At 34.4% G+C, this 19,028-nt stretch overlaps 1 protein-coding gene across 2 annotated transcripts; it reads left to right on the plus strand.

Annotated features, from left to right (window-relative positions):
- Window positions 1-14,029: 14,029 nt before the first annotated feature.
- LOC141610966 (pentatricopeptide repeat-containing protein At3g49710-like) lies at window positions 14,030-17,631 on the plus strand. 2 transcript variants are annotated; one of them, XM_074429292.1, is made up of 2 exons: window positions 14,030-16,341; window positions 17,027-17,631. In XM_074429292.1, the coding sequence occupies exon 1, from the start codon at window positions 14,152-14,154 to the stop codon at window positions 16,306-16,308; it is 2,157 nt and encodes a 718-aa protein (XP_074285393.1). In that variant the 5' UTR covers window positions 14,030-14,151; the 3' UTR covers window positions 16,309-16,341; window positions 17,027-17,631. The 2 variants fall into 2 exon arrangements, 1 of the variants encoding a protein (XP_074285393.1); XR_012528455.1 differs by having other exon boundaries at window positions 14,031-16,457; window positions 17,027-17,630.
- The last annotated feature ends 1,397 nt before the right edge of the window (window positions 17,632-19,028 follow it).

Below are 19,028 nucleotides of genomic sequence, written 5' to 3' on the forward strand. Positions count from 1 at the left end.
AATTCAATAATTAGTGATAATAATTGTAAACCAGTTATCACTCTTCAACCCACTTTAAATAATTTTGTTGACTTTTAATTTCAACAAGTCAACTGTTACATAAAAAAAAAATAGTTTCATGTTAAAAAAAATGATGTTTAAAAAAGAAGTATGGAGTATAGTAAATAAATATAAATTCCTTAAAAAATAATATCTTAATAAAAAAATACCAGGTATCTAAAAATATTGTGTGTATAATTGTTTTGCGGAAATAAATCTAATCAATCGGAATACATCGACCTATTTAAAATTAAATCACCATAATAATTATAATTATACTACTGAATCTTTTAAAAACTGTAGATTTGAAGGTTTTCGAAAAAAAATATTGATAAATCTTTTAAAATGAAAAAAATACGAGTAACAATTAATGTAGAAGTAGAGATTTTCAAGGCAAAAAACAAATATTTACGAATAATTCTCTAAAAGAAACATAAAAAAATACTTTAATGAATATACTAAAATATAATAAATAAGAAATAATCAAATAAGAAGCATATTAGATCTGAAAAAAATCTTCAATTAACTCCAATATTGACATTAAAAATCTTGGAAAAAACATATTGACAAAATTTTAAAAATCGAAAAAAAATATGTACTTTGAAATGGACCAAGCGAATAAAAGAACCCAGAGTATAATTTTTGGATCATAGTTACATGAATTTCTTCTACTTATACTCTTCAATTAACTCCAATATTGACATTAAATTTATTAAATTCGAATCTATAAGGCATTAAAGATTAAAGAATATTTATATTGATGTAAATTGTCGATAGGCAGAAAATTAGAGAAAAATTTATCTTTATTTTTTCTGTTAGGCTGGAGTCCCGATAGAGATCGGAATAAGAGGTGAAAAGTGTGAAGGTGATACTTGAGAACGGGTAGGATCACAAAAGGAGAAAAATGATGATGAACAAAGATTAGTTTAAATGAGCTTAAAAATATAAGAGGTGACTAATGAGAAGTGCGGCGGAACTTTAAGATAGGGGTAGAGAGCCACATGAAATGGGACGAGGGGGTAAAATGAGTGAGGAGGTGGCTGGGTATGGTTAATTACTTAAAACATATTTTTGGTTATGTATAATTTGTTTAGCTTTTAAGTTTTGGTAGGTTTATCCATTTATATGTCAAAATCAGAATTTATAGGTAGGTTATACGGACTTACGGAGTACGTAGTAGTGAATAATAGAGCGTACGATAGTAGTGAATAATATGGGATATGGTAGTTTTTGTGAAGCGGTTTTGCCGATAAGACGATTTTATTGTCTAAAATTACAAATTATTTATTAGCATTAAATAAAAAGTTTTCTAATAAAAATAGACCGTTTTACAATATGATGTCATACTGTTCTATAATTTGTGTAAGGGGCATATTTGTCATTTTGTGAAAAGTTATTTACCTGATATGGAAATTGATAACGAATGAATAATATACTTAAAATAAAAACAAATAACAAATGATTCGGCTAGAAGGAATAATAGTTTTGAACTCATATTTTAGTCATATTTGCATTTAAAGAACTGAAAATATCGGCCCAATTACAATTTAGGCACATTAGGATTGTTGATCTAAATATTATAGGAGTATAATTTATAGATGTACCTTTATTTTAACATGTCGAGATAATATATAGTTATTTTCACTTCCGTCGGCCCTCCATATAAGATTTTTCTTTGTTCTTTATATCAATTTAAATGTATTAAAATCATGTTATATTCACTAGATACTTTTAACCAATTTAATTGATCATGAATTTAAAATTCATTTAAAAACATATACTTAGGCTCCGTTTGCAAGGCATTAAAGTTGATTTGATCAAAGTAGCTTATTTGACCAAAAATTGTGTACCTTATTTTTTTGTAAGCGTTTGACAAGTAGTTTATTTAACCAAATAAGCTAGCTGAAATGAAATGCTACCTAGAGTAGCATTTGAGATTTCAAGTGCGACTGATTTGTTTTGATTTTCCATTTTTACCCCTTAAATTTATATTATTAAATAATTATCATATCCTTTTACGTCATTTCATCAAAATCGATTAACTTTTGATTAGTTTGTCAAACACTTTTTTTATATAATCAACTACCTTATCGTTCCTAATTTCACTACCTTATCGATTTACCTTTTCAAGTTTGATTAGCTTTTCGGTTTTCAAACTACTTTTTGAGGTTTATTTACCTTTTCAGTTAGTTTACAGAGCCTTATATTTTGCTTTTATCTTTACGGTTGGCAAAAACAAAACTTATATTTTGCTTGAATATATTCTCATCGCTGTTTGTTTTGCGATGGTAATAAACAAAGTCAAGGATAATCATACTCATTTAAGTGCTCTTATATATAATAATAAATTGATAACGCATGTTATTAATTACGACCCGTGCATTTTCTGCATGGGTTTAAAACTAGTTTTCATTAAATTCTCATCCTTTACAAATAATTATGGGCTTTTTTCGTCGTCTTCTTGAAGAAGGTAACAAACAACTAAATGAGGCTGCCAAACAATTTCATGAAGGCATGGCAGCTGAATTAGAAAGGCAAGAAAAGAAAAAACAAGAGGCAAATTTAAACCAATATGCTCAACAACATGCTGCCATGCAACCTGGACCATCCACGGGCGGATATAACCCCTTTAATAGCGGTAACATTTTGTCATGTTTATTTTACGACAAATTCATGCAAATAATAACAAATTTTATATATCGTTCAAAAAATTTCAAGTTTGAATTTTTTTCCCACAATCCCAAGCCTTGAAAGTGTTTCTCCAAAATAGTCTAAAGAAAATGAAGTCAATTTTTTGCCAATATTTCCAAATTTTTTGAATTGATTTTCGAATATTTAAATTACAAATTGTTAATCAGATAAATGAGATTAAATATTCAAACTCTCAAACTAAGAAATGAGTAACCAATCTATGAAATTTGAGTTTATATGATCAAATTTGCACAACCCAAAAAACATGTTTTGAAGTTTAGTTTAGTTTCGTCATTTAAAAAACTAGTCAATATAAGGAAAGTAAACACAATAAGTCTTCTTTACGACGGTTGTAAGTTACAAACTTATAATTAAAAGGGTAGAAAGCACCATTTGCCCGAAAAATTTCCAAAAAGTTAGATACTGTTTGGGTATGTAAATACGGAAATTTTCCATGGTACCCATTAAATTTGTCAGATTTTCTATGGTACCCTTACTTTTAAGAATTTGCCCATGATATCCTTGAAATTGCATTTTTGTACCCATAGTACCCCCTTAACGTAACGGCCGTTAAGAAGTCGTAAAGTCGTTAATTTTCAAGTTTCACCCACTTTACCAACTAGTTTTACCAAGCATAGGTTTAACATTATTAATTTTAGAGTAAATTAAAAATAACTCCTTTTTAAAATTCAGTTTTTTAAAATTACTCTCTTATATAATTTTTTTCTAAAATTACTCCCTTAAAATGCACTTTTATCAAAAATTGCTTCAAAATTCCAATTTAGGTGACTTATTTCGTATGTTTTTGATCTTATTCTTCATTGCTATACCTTTCAAAGTATAAATTGGCAAAGATACAAACGGAATAAGTTCATAAACATACGTAATAAGACACCTAAATTGGAGTTTTGAAGCAATTTTTGATAAAAGTGCATCTTAAGGGAGTAATTTTAGGAAAAAATTATATAAGGAAGTAATTTTTAAAAACTGGATTTTAAAAAAGAGTTATTTTTAATTTACTCTTAATTTTAAGACTATTTAATCCACCTTCTATAAAAGCCAAGTTTTTTAAGGCTTCTCATCAGCTCCACTATTTTAGGAATTTTCTTTTAAAAAAAGCATCTCAGCTCCACATCCCACCCCGCGTTCTTTGAAGTAATTTTTTTACACAATGTTAATTTATCAAGCATTTTGTTTCAACCATGAATTAATACTCTAATTAATTTCATGACATTAACTAACCATGTCAAATGTGAATATTATAAGTAAAATTTTTAGAGATAATAATTTTACAAGAATGGTAAAAAGGGTACGTTATACTTGAAAATCGAATTTTAAGATTATAACGTGCACAAACTTAAAAAGTTGGGTACCACATACAAAATGACAAAGTTAGAGGGTATCACGTGAATTTTGCGTATTTTAAAAAATGGAACAAATATATGTATTTTTGTGAATATTATTAATAATTATTTAGGCTATTTTTAATTTGGTTGACAAAAATCACCTAACTCTCTACACACTCTTCTCCTTTGTTAGTTGATCCAAATTATCAAAAAAAACTTCAAGAGCAACAAGAACACTTGACAAACGTCACAAACATGCGAATTCGAATGATGAATAATCAAGTTCAGCGAATGGAAGAGAACAACAATTACCCACCAGTGCAACCATCTTATAACTTTGGAAGTTCCACTTTACCAGTTGATCCAATTGCTCAACAACAACAACAATTGTCGAATATGCGGGTTCAAATGATGAATAATCAAATTCGACGAATGGAAGACAGTTTATCAATGATGGGAACGATCGGGACGAACGACCGTCTGGTGTATACTAATAACTACAACAGTAACTCATGCCATGACATTGGTTAATTACTGTCTTCAACGTAAACGCTCAAGGTATTTTTCAAACAACTATTTTTATTTGTGACGAAAAGTGAATATTAACATCTCACAAGTCACAATCCTTTCCACCTTCCTTTCTAGCCGGTTGTGAGAGACATCATAAACTTGTGACGCGTTATGAAAGAGATTTTGTGTTTTTGAAATAATATTTTTTAGGTCTTAATTAATACATATGTAGATATTGAATCATCTAAATTAATCCAGATCGAAGTCGTTTTAAAAATTTTACAGCTCTGTTTGACAAATCATTTCAGGTAGATAATTTGAGCAAAGTAACTTATTTACCCAAAAGTCAAGCCACCTTATTTTCTTTGCAAGTACATCTATTTGACAAATAACTTATTTAAACTTATTTAAACAAATAAACTATTTGAAATAAAAGGTCATCTAGCCATCTAGCCATCTGGGCTAGCATTTGAAAAATATTGGACATGATCCTATTTTATATTTTACAGCACTTATAGAACAATTAGTGTTATATTTTTTTTATCCCTTTAATTTATAATATTAAATAAATGAGTATTTTATCCTTTTACGTCATTAACCAAAAATCAGCCACCTTTTTCAGACCAAACATTTTCTTATAGCAATAATTAATAGTATCTTATTAACTTCTAATTTTCAGTTATCTTTTCAGATTTCAATTAGATTTTCAATTTTCATTTATTTTCTAAGGTTTCAATTAGTTGGACCAAACAAAAGGTCTTTCTTTTTCTTTATAAAAGAACAAAAGAAAACATAATAAACAAATTATTTTAATTCGTATTTATGTTTATCGAACAAATAGGTTATACTTTGTTCTGTTCTAATAGTTTTGTGCATTTTTATGAGGAAGATTTTGAAAAATGTAGTAGTATGATCTCCGAGTTATTTAAAATTAATATATTTTTTTTTCCAATTTGCAGATCTATTTAAAGGATTGTGCTATAAAGTTCTGCTTATATTTTTTATTTTTATTTTTTTGCATTATCATGTGCATGAATTCTAGTCCCGTAACCATATATCAGGAATTTGTATCATGCGCTAACTCATTTTCCTTATTTAATTTTGTAATGCTAGGCTCAAGATGATAAGAACTAATGTAATCTGGCAGTTTGCTAATTCTATTCTGAGCATAATTTGAGTGCCACATTCAAAGTTTGATAGTATAAAGTATCTTCATTGAGGAGTATGAATCCTCTTCATTTCTCTTTCTCTCCATTATTTTTTTTCTCTAATAGAATAATATTTAATTATTATTTATTCTCAATCATCATAACCATTAGATCGTCTCGTAATAGAATCTAGATTATTGAGAGAAAATTAAGGAAAATAGAGAAATGAATAAATGGCGAGAATCTCAATTTCATTAACGGTCAATGTTATGCAGTGTATAAGACAAGGACTTGACATAAATCAAAATTAAATTGAAAGACTCAAGCACATTTTCTCAGAATGCAATGAACTTGTAATTTCAATAAAAATAGTAAATGGCCTCCTAAATTCATGAAATTTTAAGACAAATTAGTTGAAAAACTAAACTAAATTTGTGCCAATTTTCAGAATTTTGACAACCCTCTAAGTATTTTTAATAAATAGCTGAAGCTGAACTGACAGACACAATTTTGACATAATGAATTCGGAAATGAAACTTGATTGTTTTTTCTTTAAAAATGGAACAATAAAAAGGGGATATAATTATCAACTTAACTCTCAATCAAGCACAGGAAATTAACTAAATAATTTGGACATCCAAGACTGAATTAATCAAGCAAGCACATACTAATTCAAACTCAGAAAAAACAATATGAATCAGACAAATCAAGCAAGCACGGATTTGTTCAAGCCTTACTACCAGGTCCTTAATCAACACCCAAGTAAGCACAAGGTGTCACTAAGCATCACTCACAACTACAGTTAACAACAGAGTTGATAAGATTTAAAAGTTTGAGAGAATTTTTAGGTTTTTGATTCATAAAAGTCTACTGAATACAGTTGAGGTAGAGGACCTTATATAGGCCTCTCTTGTGGCTTTCAGTACATTACAACCCTAGAAATCTCATTTAAGGGTCACGATTTGATCTTAGAATACAGCTAAAGTACTTGAAATATATTACAAACGTCTACAAATGATTTAAAGGAAAACAGAACAAAAGAAACTGCAGGGTGAAAGGGACAGGCTGCTCCTTGGCTGTTGTTCCTCTTTGGCTGGGAGTGTTTGTTCTGATCTAGGCCTTGACTTGTGTTCAAGGTGATATCTGAAATGTGGAAAAATAAGGCCAAAGGTCTTTGTTAGCAGCTTCCTCTTTGTTTAACCAGAAATGGCAATTTGCTTTATGCACATCTGTCTTTTTCTGCAACTTGCTTTTAGTTTGATCTTTTTGTGGAATGCATTGAGACTTTGGTCTGGCTCCTTAGGATCTTTTGGTACCTGGTTAATTAAGGTCTCATCTGGCCAAGGTGGCAGCTGATAGTTGGCCTTGAACTGATATTTATGGCCCTCCAAAACTAGCCTGATAAAAGCTGAGATCAGATCATTATCATTGTTGTGACCTGTTGTGGCTTGGCCGTGACCTAAGTTGGCCAGGCTGTGGCTTAAACTCTGGCTTGCTTCTGGATTGTCGATGGCCTGGCTACTGGCTTCTACTGCAGTATATAATTGTTTTGTTCTACTATGTTCATGTAACACCCCCATACACCAATGTGCCTTATCAAGTACCACCCCAGCATACAAAGGTGTTACCATCTCGGTTGCCCGAGGTAAGTAGATCAAATGAACAATAATAGAACGTTTATTAATTATTAACTTTATCCTTTACAACATAGAACAACGTGAAAAGATTACAACATATACAACTGGAAGGAATATTAGACATGAGTGACAGCGACATCTAGTTCGACGACGTGATGACTCGATTCCCTTCCATGTCCCGCAAGCATCGTGACTAGCAGTACCTGCTAAACCAACTGCTCACCATCCGCGAATGGATCACCATAGTTTTGAAAACATAACACGGGGTCAGTTCACTGAGTAATTAAGATTAGAAATAAATATACAATAAACAGTCATGACAACCAGTCCACAACCACCTTCAAATTCCAATCATGCCTCATATATGACTACACACTCAAGTGTGTAGTCCTGCCAGATTACTGCCCCAATAGATAATCCACACCGCCAGCGTGGGACCGCCAGCCTTGCCCACATAAGCCTCGCTCATCGCAACGAGCAACAACCCATGTCCATTAATGTGCACATCCCCCTTTGTGACGGGAATCACAAGGGGCGAATCAAGGGCGTGAAGCCACTCCCGCAAGTGACTCCACTCAGCCGAGGACGCACCTCACCAACATAGCCAATCCACCACAACTCCAACAATCAAGAAAGACAAGCCAACAACGATACTAATCATGCCAATACAATCATAATCACTACGTCTTAAATTAATTATAAAATCAATTGAGTAGGGAAAACCCTACCTTTTCGCTATTCCATGAAAGTGCATACAACATGCAAGCCAAGCAAGACTCCGAGATGAATCCTATAAGTAGCAAACACATCCTATTACTAGACTATTCAAGACATACTGAAAGATGACGACGAAAAACAAACTCATCTTGAGACGCAGACAAATGCTCGCAACGGCGTCAACCCGACTCGATGACTTCAAGCATGAACCATCTCCCTTCTTGGGTTAGTTTCAAGGCCATGAGAGAGTGTAGGGTGATGAGGGATAAATGGCAGAGAGAGATTAGGGTTAGAAAGAGAAATGAACCGTCGAAAATGAAATGGGGTTTACAATCCCGCGTTTTATAATAACACGTTAACTGACGTGGTACTCGTCGAGTATAGACATACTCGGCCGAGTAAGCCCTACTCGGCCGAGAATCCAAACTACTCGGCCGAGTAACCTGAACTAGGTCGAGTAACAAGTAACGTTGTTCTACTAACCTCTCTCGTATCCCTTGCTAAGGCTCTCCTTTGGTCAAAAGGTCGGCCAACAAATCCTTAAATAGGGCGGGTATTACAGTTCATCTATGATTGCGGTTGAAATGATATGGCCTCATTCAGCTTCAAAGGAATGACCAAGAGTTATTGAAAGCACAATTACAAATTAATGGAAAAATGTTACAAAAAACAATAAAATGAGTACGAATACTATAAAGTATAAACTAAGGTCTGAGTTACTAATAAAAATGGTTATAATATAAAATAAAATAGGTACGATAGTTATTAAAACATGTATCAAGTGAACGAGACATTTTTTTTTGAGAAAAAAGTGAAAGAGACATTTTGAATCACAACCAGTAATAAAAAGGGTACGAAAAAGTATATAAATGAATACGACAAAGGTGGTCTCTCAATAACTTGTGAGAGACTTTCTCTCCAAAGTTTTAGTTATTTTTCTTTATGTAAGCTACGGCTCTACGCCAACATCTCACCTAGAGAGGGTGGTCCTTAGAATCAAAGTTATGTTCTTCGTTTTTTTTTCAAAAGAGGATTCATTCGCTTAATATAAATTTTAATGAGAATACTTTTTTAACGGGAAGTTGACGATATTATTTTATAAATTTTTATTAATATCATATTTTTTAGCCATAATTTCTAATCATAAAAAAAATCAATGAATTTCTTTGACCATAAAAACTCTAGAGGCAAATCTTGTGAATAAGAGCATTTCATTTATAAATATTTCAACCCATAAAATTAGACTCATTTAGTGTACTATTTATGTGCTGGTCATTTATTTATCTTTAATTTTGCCATAAAGATCAATGAGATAAATGAGACCATCATCCTTAAACAATTTCACAAGGAAAAATTACGAACCCTCAAGGCCTCAATAATGTCCCTAAATAATTAACCACTATTAGAGCAAGTACAATGGTAAGCAACAACATTTGAGCTTGGCAAATCCACATCATATTCTAAGCTACAACTATTCTAAACTACTAAACTATTCCAATGGTTTAGCTAGGTTTTATATACTGGCTTTACTTTTATTGAATAAATCAAAAATTAAGAATAAATCAAACCTAAATTTCTATTGGTTGTTTTGTAAATGTGGGTCATTGTAAGTAAGTAGCTTAATGAAGCAACTAGCTTAAGCCAAGTCATCCTAACCTTCTCCAATGGTATAGCAACTAATTTGCAATTTTATGAAATTGCAAGCAAGTCCCTAAACTCCACCATTGGACTTGCTCTTATTATCTCCACCCAAATAATATTGTGCACCTTCTCCTTAGAGAGATTATCAGTAAGGCTCTCTCAAGTCTTAAGACTCTGCCACATCAGCTTTTCACTAACTTTTATTATTTCTTTATTGTTCAGACCACCTCAGACTTTATACATTAGCTGTCAGACTCCCCTCAGATTCTACTTTTCCACTTCTTTTTTTCACAAAAAAAAAAAAAAAAGAAACGACACATGTGACTCATTGGTTAATTTATCTTTAAGGCGAGGTCAAAATTCATAGGTGTTCCAAGACTCAAGTTAAGACTTTGTCAAGATTAAGGTAGATTATTGTTAGTCTTGAGTGAGTCTTGTCTTAAGATTTACCAAAGTCTTGTCTCAAGACTACCAATAATTTTACTCTTAGTTTACAGAACATATACTTCGGAAATGGATCCTCTCCATTTCCTTTCTCTCCATTTCCTCTCACAATTTCTATAAATAATAATTTCTATTTTTACCCTCATGTCCTTTATTTTTATGCGTAAATTTAGAACCGTTAGATGTTGTCCAAATGCAATCCGAGCCATTGATATGAACTTGACTCTCCATTTCTCTTTTGGAAATGGAGAGAAAATGTGCTCATATACTTCCTATGGACTTTATTTTTCTTCCCATTTCTCTAATAAATGTGAGAAGTATTTTATTGAATTGGAAATAAAACAGCAAGTCTGAGGAAGTATTTCGTTGGTAGTTTTACTTTTTTTTCCTCTTTAAATTATGTTTTTCGTTTGACTTGCACAATCTTCAACACATCACTTTCCCCCGACTTTTCTCCATTTCCATATTTATTTTTGGGACTTGCTAAATCCCGCACACAATTTTAATTAATCCCGCACATTTTTACTCATTATTCCGACTCTACCCCTCTCATTTCACCCATCCACCAAGAGAGATAAATCAGAAACCCTAAAAAAAAAAGAAATTTCCCCAAAAATACTTGGATGGACCACCGGTTCCCCCCCCCCCCTCCCACCCCCAAATGTTTGCACCACCAGCCGCCAAACCAACTAATCGGCGATAGGGAAGGAGGAAGGTCTAAGAAGACGGAATAAGAGGAAGGTTGTCGGCGTCGGAGAAGGGAGAAGATGTTTGGATCAACGGCGGCGTTCACAAGGCTGGGGTCGACGGGCACGGGAAGGGTGGTCGGCGCTCGGTGAAGAGGTTAGGGCTGGGAACAGTGGTCAGAGCAAGCCAGCAAGGGGAAGATGAAGTTGGGGCGGAAGGGTGTCGGGGATGGCCTGTGATTGTATCTTTTTTTTTTGTATAATTTTTATTGTTTCTAAATTAAAGGGTAGAAGTGGAAAAAAAAGGGAAAATGTGTAGGATATAGTAAAATCGTGCGTGGGATTTAGCAATTACGTTATTTTTTCATTCAAAAAATGCTTTTGTGAAAGAATTTTATATGATAAAATCTAAATATTTAATCATCAAATTATACTCCCTCTGTTCCGGTCATTCTTATAACACATTGACACACAGACCAAGGAAAGAGAAGAGAGCCAATTATTGAGTTTGAATGATGAAATTGTCTATCAAGGACATTTCTACACTAGAAAGATAAACAATTAACTGAGAGACTACAAAATATAAATGGTAAACAAATAACCTGAACGAAGGGAGTAAGTTTTTTTTTTTTTTTTTTTTTTTGAAAGGAGGGAGTAAGTTTTATTAATAACACGTATTAAGGGAGTAAGTCAAATTAGGAAAAACTAGGTTTGATGCCCGGCTTCGCCCGGGCTACCTCTATTTACCATTAAATTTTATTTTTAATGAAATAAACTATGTTGGAGTTGTCTAACTCACACGTTTACTATTTGTAATATATTTTTCTACGGCATATCTTGTAATTATGATGAAATGTAAAATTTATTTTCAAATTATGAGACACGTTCGCTACCCCGCTATTAATATTATTATTTTCACGACATTCTTTCTTAATATCATTACGTTCACTACTCCCGTGGTTACTATTGTTTCTTATACTAATTCCTCTATTTTTTTCTGTTAAATTTATTATTCCCGTTAATTTTATCCGGCCTATATTTAAATAAATAAAATACTTCCTTGAGTCGATTGGTTATTTAATTGTTCATACTTTTTCTCATTGTTACCACTATTACTTTCACTACATTCGTAGTTACTTTCACTACTCCCACTATCATTATTATAACTGTCACTACTCCCACATTAATACCGTTAAATTTATTAATCTCGTTGCTGCTACTATTACTTTTACTACATTTAATTTAATGTATAATTCTATGATGATACTAATTAATTACATAAGTGGGGCATGTTAATTTTAAGGAAAATCACTATATTCTTGTGTTTTCTAAATTTAATTACTTTAATTTAATGTAATTTCCATAAATATTTTTCATCAAGACATCTTTATATTATACGTTTAACCAAAACTATATAATATTTACATTGAAGTCCCTTTATCAGGTCCATCACACGGTGCTATAGATTTAAAACTATATAGTATAATTAATTTGTATAGATTTCTTTAATTACATTGAAGTCCCTTGGTTTCTGGAATTAATATATAGTATTGATATTTTGGATGAAGAAAGTAGTTGTTTTAGAAATGGGACTTGCTAAATCCCGCACACTGTTTTACTCAATCCCGCACATTTTTCCCCTTTTTTCCAAGTATACCCCTCTCATTTCTCAACCTTCTAAGAAAGACACAAGAGTGAGAGAAGGCCAATATACACCACCATCCCCGCCACCGCCACCCTCCCCACCAGCCTTCCAACGCCACCAACCACCCCTCCACATCCTAATCCCGCCGCCGACCACCCCTTCCTACACTCAACCCGTACGCATAAAAATAGTTTGTGCGTGCCATACCAACCACTATTTGTAAATCAATTGGTTCATTTATGTACTTATGCTCCATTTTTGATTGATTGATCTAATTGGATGAGAGAACATATGGCATGGTGCAATGAAATTAAAGATGTTCCGGGTGTAATTCTAGAGCAGATTTGTTACCACGTAAGCTTGTAGAATGATGGCTTTGCTTGACTCTTCCTTTCGGCCTCTCCTGAAACAATGAACAAACGGAGGGCTCGGCTTGGCACCGAGCGAACTCACTCCGACGCTCAAGTCAGTAAACTTAAAGGGGATTAAGTTGTGTGTTACTTGGCACAAAGTATATTGTAGAGAGATAAGGGAGTTTATACCAGATTAGTGTGTTTAACTGATTATTTTCGGATCCTTTCCTCAATGAGGGTTGAGGAGTATTTATAGACTTTCACCTTTTGTCACGTAGTGGCCAAGTGGCTAGCAGGTGGAAAGACTGTTCTACCCTCGGCCGAGGGACCCATGGCAGGCCGGCGGGCCCTGTTGACTCCATGCCGAGGGGTCTTGGATGTGAGTACGCGGATGTGTATCCCGGCTGGCTAGTTGCCTAGCCGAGACCAAGTGACAGCCGACAGTCGCGCGGTTAGGGTCAGTCCAAGGTGTTGACTTGCTGTCTTTTGGCTTTGACCTTGCTCAATATGTTGACTCGGTCAGCGGATGCAGAATATGCCCCATCAATTTGCCCCCAGCGTAGTCTATGCCGTGGTATGGACCTTCGATGAGTGTTGAGCGTATTCTGCGCAAGTTGAATTTCTGCCCCGGCTTCTTCTTCCTCGGCTTGGTTCTGCTTAGGCCGTACCGTATCCCCAATAGAAAAACAAAAAGGACGATTAATGGTTGGCACACCCAACCATAAACCATTAGAGCGGTCAATCAACGAAACCCTAAATCTGTTGGTGGATTGTTTCGCGGAGTGATGGGGGAGACGTTAACTAGGTAGCCGACGGCGCTGGGAGGTTGGTGTGGAGGGTGCGGTTGCTGCGGTGGTCGAAGGGTGCGGTTACTGCGGTTATGAGTTTTTGCAATACGCGCGCAAGAGTCGCGGTGCTCGGCGCGGTGGTTGGTGGTTGCCGCCGGTATAAGGACAGGGAAGGGTGAGCAGCACGGCTTAAGGTGGCCGACGGTAGGGGAGGGGGTGGTTGGTTTTGAGTGTAGATGGAAATCGTTGTAGGGTTTTCTTTTTTTTTTTTTTCTCTCTTGTTTCTCTTTGGTGGGTGAGAAATGAGAGGGGTATATTTGGAATAAAAGGCAAAAATGTGCGGGATTGAGTAAACTAGGGTGCGGGATTTAGCAATTACGAAAAAAAAGAATGGTTATGAAAATTCTATATGATTGAGCATTACAAAAAAAAGATTGGTGATACAGTAAGTCTTCCTCATAACCGTTACTTGTCAAAAATAAATGATTAATCGGTCCATAATCTAGATGAACCAAACTTCATTGAATCTGCATCATTTTAGTCAACTTCTAAAATCATGCATTACCCACAAAAATCTAGTTACAGGAAAATGCCTCCATGCACTCTACGTAAAATCCATAATTCCTCAATTAACTTACATTTCCAATCACTTCATCATCCTCTACTCCAAATGCCGCAATCTAACCGCCGCTCGAAACGCATTCGGAGCGACCCTTTACCCAAATGTGTTCTCCTACAATGCCATTATTGCCGCGTATGTGAAACACGGTCGAATTATGATTGCCCACCAACTGTTTGATGAAATGTCTGAACCGGACTTGGTATCGTATAACACTCTAATTGCTGCGTATGCGGAAAGAGGTGAGACGTGGACTGCGTTTAGACTGTTTGGGAAAATGAGGGAAGTGGGTATTGGGATGGATGGGTTTAGTATGTCTTCTATGATTACGGGGTCGAATGATGATGTTTTGTTGATTAGGCAGTTGCACTGTTTGGGTATTAGAGGTGGGTATGATTGTTATACGTCGGTGAATAATTCGCTTGTGAGTTATTATAGTAAAAATGGGTTCTTGGAGGAGGCGAAGAGGGTGTTTTGTGGAATGAATGGGAGGGAAGATGAGGTTTCTTGGAATGCTATGATTGTTGCTTATGGGCAACATAGGGAAGGATTGAAAGCGGTTGAATTGTTTAAGGAAATGGTTAAGCGGGGTTTGTATGTTGACATGTATACTTTGGCTAGTGTCTTGACTGCCTTTACGAGCTTGGAAGATCGAGTTGGTGGCCTCCAGTTTCATGGTCAGCTAATCAAGATAGGGTTTAACGCGAACCCTCATGTTGGGAGTGGATTGATTGATTTGTATTCGAAATGTGGTGGTGACATGTTTGATTGTAGGAAAATATTTCAGGAAATTCCAGAGCCTGATTTGGTTCTTTGGAACACCATGATCTCTGGATATTCTCAATTTGATGAATTATCAGAGGAGGCGCTTACTTGCTTTAGACATATGCTACGAATTGGGCATCGGCCAGATGATTGCAGCTTTGTCTGTGTGATTAGCGCATGTTCAAACTCCCCCTCTCCTTCACATGGAAAGCAAGTTCACTGTTTGTCTCTAAAGTCTGATATCCCATCTAATAAGATTGCGATCAACAATGGCCTCGTATCAATGTATGGTAAAAGCGGAAATCTTCATGATGCTAGAAAGTTATTTGATAGGATGCCTGAGCATAATGTAGTCTCTTTGAACGCCTTGATCGATGGTTATTCTCAGCATGGTGCCGGAAATGAAGCATTGCATCTTTTTAATTGCATGCTCAAAAAAGGTCTAACGCCTAGTAACATAACCTTTATTTCTGTGCTTTCAGCTTGTGCTCACACAGGAAAAGTTGAGGAAGGCCAAAAATATTTTGACTCAATGAAACGTGATTTCGGTATTGATCCTGAACTTGAACACTATTCTTGCATGATTGACATGCTGAGTCGAGCTGGTAAACTGCGTGAAGCAGAGCAGCTTATTGAGTCTATGCCATTTAACCCCGGTAAAATTGGTTGGGCCTCTTTGCTTGGCGCGTGTAGAAAACATGGTAATATTGATTTAGCTATCAAGGCTGCTAATCAATTTCTTCAGATTGAGCCTACAAATCCTGCTCCTTACGTCATGCTTGCAAATATCTATTCTGATGCCGGAAGATGGGAGGAGGTTGCACAGGTTAGGAAGCTGATGCACGATAGAAAGCTTAGAAAGAAACCAGGGTGTAGTTGGATTGAGATAAACAAAAGGGTCCATGTCTTCGTTGCTGAAGATGTTTCACACCCTATGATTAAGGAAGTATATGAGTACTTAGATGAGGTATTAGTGAAGATAAAAGGTGTTGGTTATGTGCCTGATGTGCGATGGTCTACAATGAAAGATGTTGGAGGCGAAAGAGACAAGGAAAGGGGTGCTGTTCATCATAGTGAGAAACTTGCAGTTGCATTTGGGCTGCTATCGACGAAAAAGGGGGAACCTATACTTGTTGGGAAGAATCTGAGGATATGTGGAGATTGTCACAATGCCATTAAGCTTATTTCTGCTGTCACGAGCAGGGAGATCACTGTCAGAGACACTCGTAGATTTCATTTATTCAAGGATGGAACATGTTCATGTGGAGATTATTGGTAGCGTATGTTACTCTTGACTCTTTTTATAATGCCGGCTTTGTCTGTCCACAGCTGGACTTGGAAACTTGGTTTTAAGCCGAAATCATGAGAATTTCCGTTTACCTTACTTCTGTCAAACACACTTCTAACGGAGTCTGAGCAACTTAACTGGTAACTGCCTTCTTTTTTACCTTACTTCTGCTAAAGTAGAACCGCTTATATGGCCGTTTTCACTGCAACACTGTAGCCAATGTCGCATTGTTTTCACCATAGCATAGTGTTTTTTTCATGGACGGGTTGGAAGTGGTCTATTTTTCGGTTCTGATTGATATTTTAATCGTTGTATGTACGAGGACATTACCACAAAACATAGTAGCTTAACGGTTGCTTTCATCGACTCAGAGTCCACTGCACAATGAGCAGTTTATCACTCATGGGTTCTCAATGAGTACCTGGAATAGACGCGACCATATTATTGAAGACGGTATAAAGATTTCCTGCTGATAACAATTTGTTACATGATAATTAAATTGGACAAACATCCAATTATTTTACATTTATATATGACAATAAGAGATTAATATCTCATAATTTCTACTAATTCAAGAAAACATTTTCAGTTTTTTTTTTTTTTTTTTTTTTGCACAGTATTTTCAAGTTCAGGCCACTTTGACCATAGAAATACGATAAATGATTTAAATCATTTTTTCGTATGAACTATGGAGTATGATTATCTTCAGGTTTGAAAAGTGGAGCGCTGGAACCAGAACAACACTTGCAGCAGGAACCGGGCGGTGCAGCAGTGCAACACTCACACTGTGGACAATCAGGTACTGGTGCTGCATTATGGTAATAGATATAGATCAATAAGTAAATGTTAAATCTATGAAAATAGATACAGGACTACGGATCCTCGTCCATATCAGAAGGCCGAAGAGTGTTTTATTTTAAAATCAATTGACAATAAAAACAAATGTGTAGACAGTAACGTGATATTTAAAATGTTGTATGATATGCAAATTACGCAATACTCAAGTTTGTCATTAACAAAATAACAAGCCATTAAAATTAAAATTTGATTAGATGAAAACAATATGATTAGGATCGGAGTTACAAGTAATGCACATACGGGGGGGTCTTGCGTTACATAAAGATGAAGAGGATAAAACCACACAAATGATCATTAGTGAGATCATTAGGGAAACTCCAACATGTTTAATTGCCATTTATGTAGAGAAATTAGGGTTCTTAAATTTTTTGTTTAAAGTGTAAACTTTGTTATGCTATTAATGTTATGCATGACGGTAACTTTTATAGTCGAAAGTTAGATTCTAAAGTCTTCGTATCACTCGTTTGTATAATACGGAGTATTGTATTAAGCACGTAAGATGAATTGTACATTTGTACTTTATATGCAAGTATGCAATTGTTGACTTTACATCATGGTCAAGCTAGCATTTCTAATCGATAAAGACGACTTTTTTTTTTTTTACCTCAAGTCCCATTAAAGCCGGGCATATCCGTCACAAACTGAATACGGGTCAAGTAATACCCAAGCAAGTGGGTAGATAAGACAAAAACATAATGCCTAGGATGTAATAGCATTTTGCTTTTGTCTTATCTAACCATTAAGTCAACTTTTGACGGATATGCCTGTACAATAAAAATTTGCTTTTTTTTTTTATTATATGCAAAGAAAACTACGTTTAATCTACTCTCTTCCCTCTCAATAAATTATTTAATTTTTTATTATTATTTATGAAAGATATTTTTATAAAAGATGAATAAATAATTATGATCAAAAAACTAATTAATTAGTGATGCACCCCTTGTCATTACTTTGACTTTACAAAATTGACTGTGATAATGTAACATGATACTTCTTATCCTAGCCATCAGATGTACTATAACTGATTGTACTCCCTCCTATTCACTGTTTTCTTCTCTATTTCCTTAAACGGATTATTCAGGTTTTCTTCCCCTTTCTTATTTTGGAAACTTTTTACTCTTATTTTATTCATTCATTTCTCCTATCACCAAACCCCACCTAACTTTTAATCTTATTTTATTCTTCTCTCTTTCCTATCATCATACCCCACATAACTCACAATTCCTTATTTAATTCCCAATTATTCATTCTTCTCTCCAATTCACAAACCCCACCATCTTTATTTATTCCTTCTTTAACTCCCTCCTTAATTCTTGTGCCCAAAAACAAAGGGAAGAAAACACCGAATTGGAGGGAGTATAATTTATGAGTTTCATAATAAGTTTTTTAGTTTTATTTTAAAGATTATGAGTTTTACCATAAAATTTTTGAGCTTATTTACTTAAAATATTAAGCTAAAAAATAACAATATTATTCAAAACTATATATATATAAAAGGGGTTGGATGTAATACAACAAATACATGTTTCTTTTTTCCCATAACCATTAATCAAAGGCCAAAATTACTATACAACTTTATGATACGGATCTAAGATAAACGATTTTAATCATAAGAATTTCCATATATATACTAACTATATTGTGCAGTGAAAACCTAAATTTAGGCTTTAAACCAGAGTAGTTGTGACTTGTGAACTTTTTTTTTTTGTCAAGAGTGAAAAAGATCGCTTTCTTAGGCTATAGACATAGCTATTAAGCTATAGCATGAGCAATCCTAATAATATTACATTGAACAATAGCTAAGAGAACCTAAATTATGAATTCGGTTTTGCGGTGTGACTAGAGGATTTAGG

The sequence above is a fragment of the Silene latifolia genome, chromosome 11 (assembly GCF_048544455.1).
Source record: "Silene latifolia isolate original U9 population chromosome 11, ASM4854445v1, whole genome shotgun sequence".
In the NCBI taxonomy this organism is placed as follows: domain Eukaryota; kingdom Viridiplantae; phylum Streptophyta; class Magnoliopsida; order Caryophyllales; family Caryophyllaceae; genus Silene; species Silene latifolia.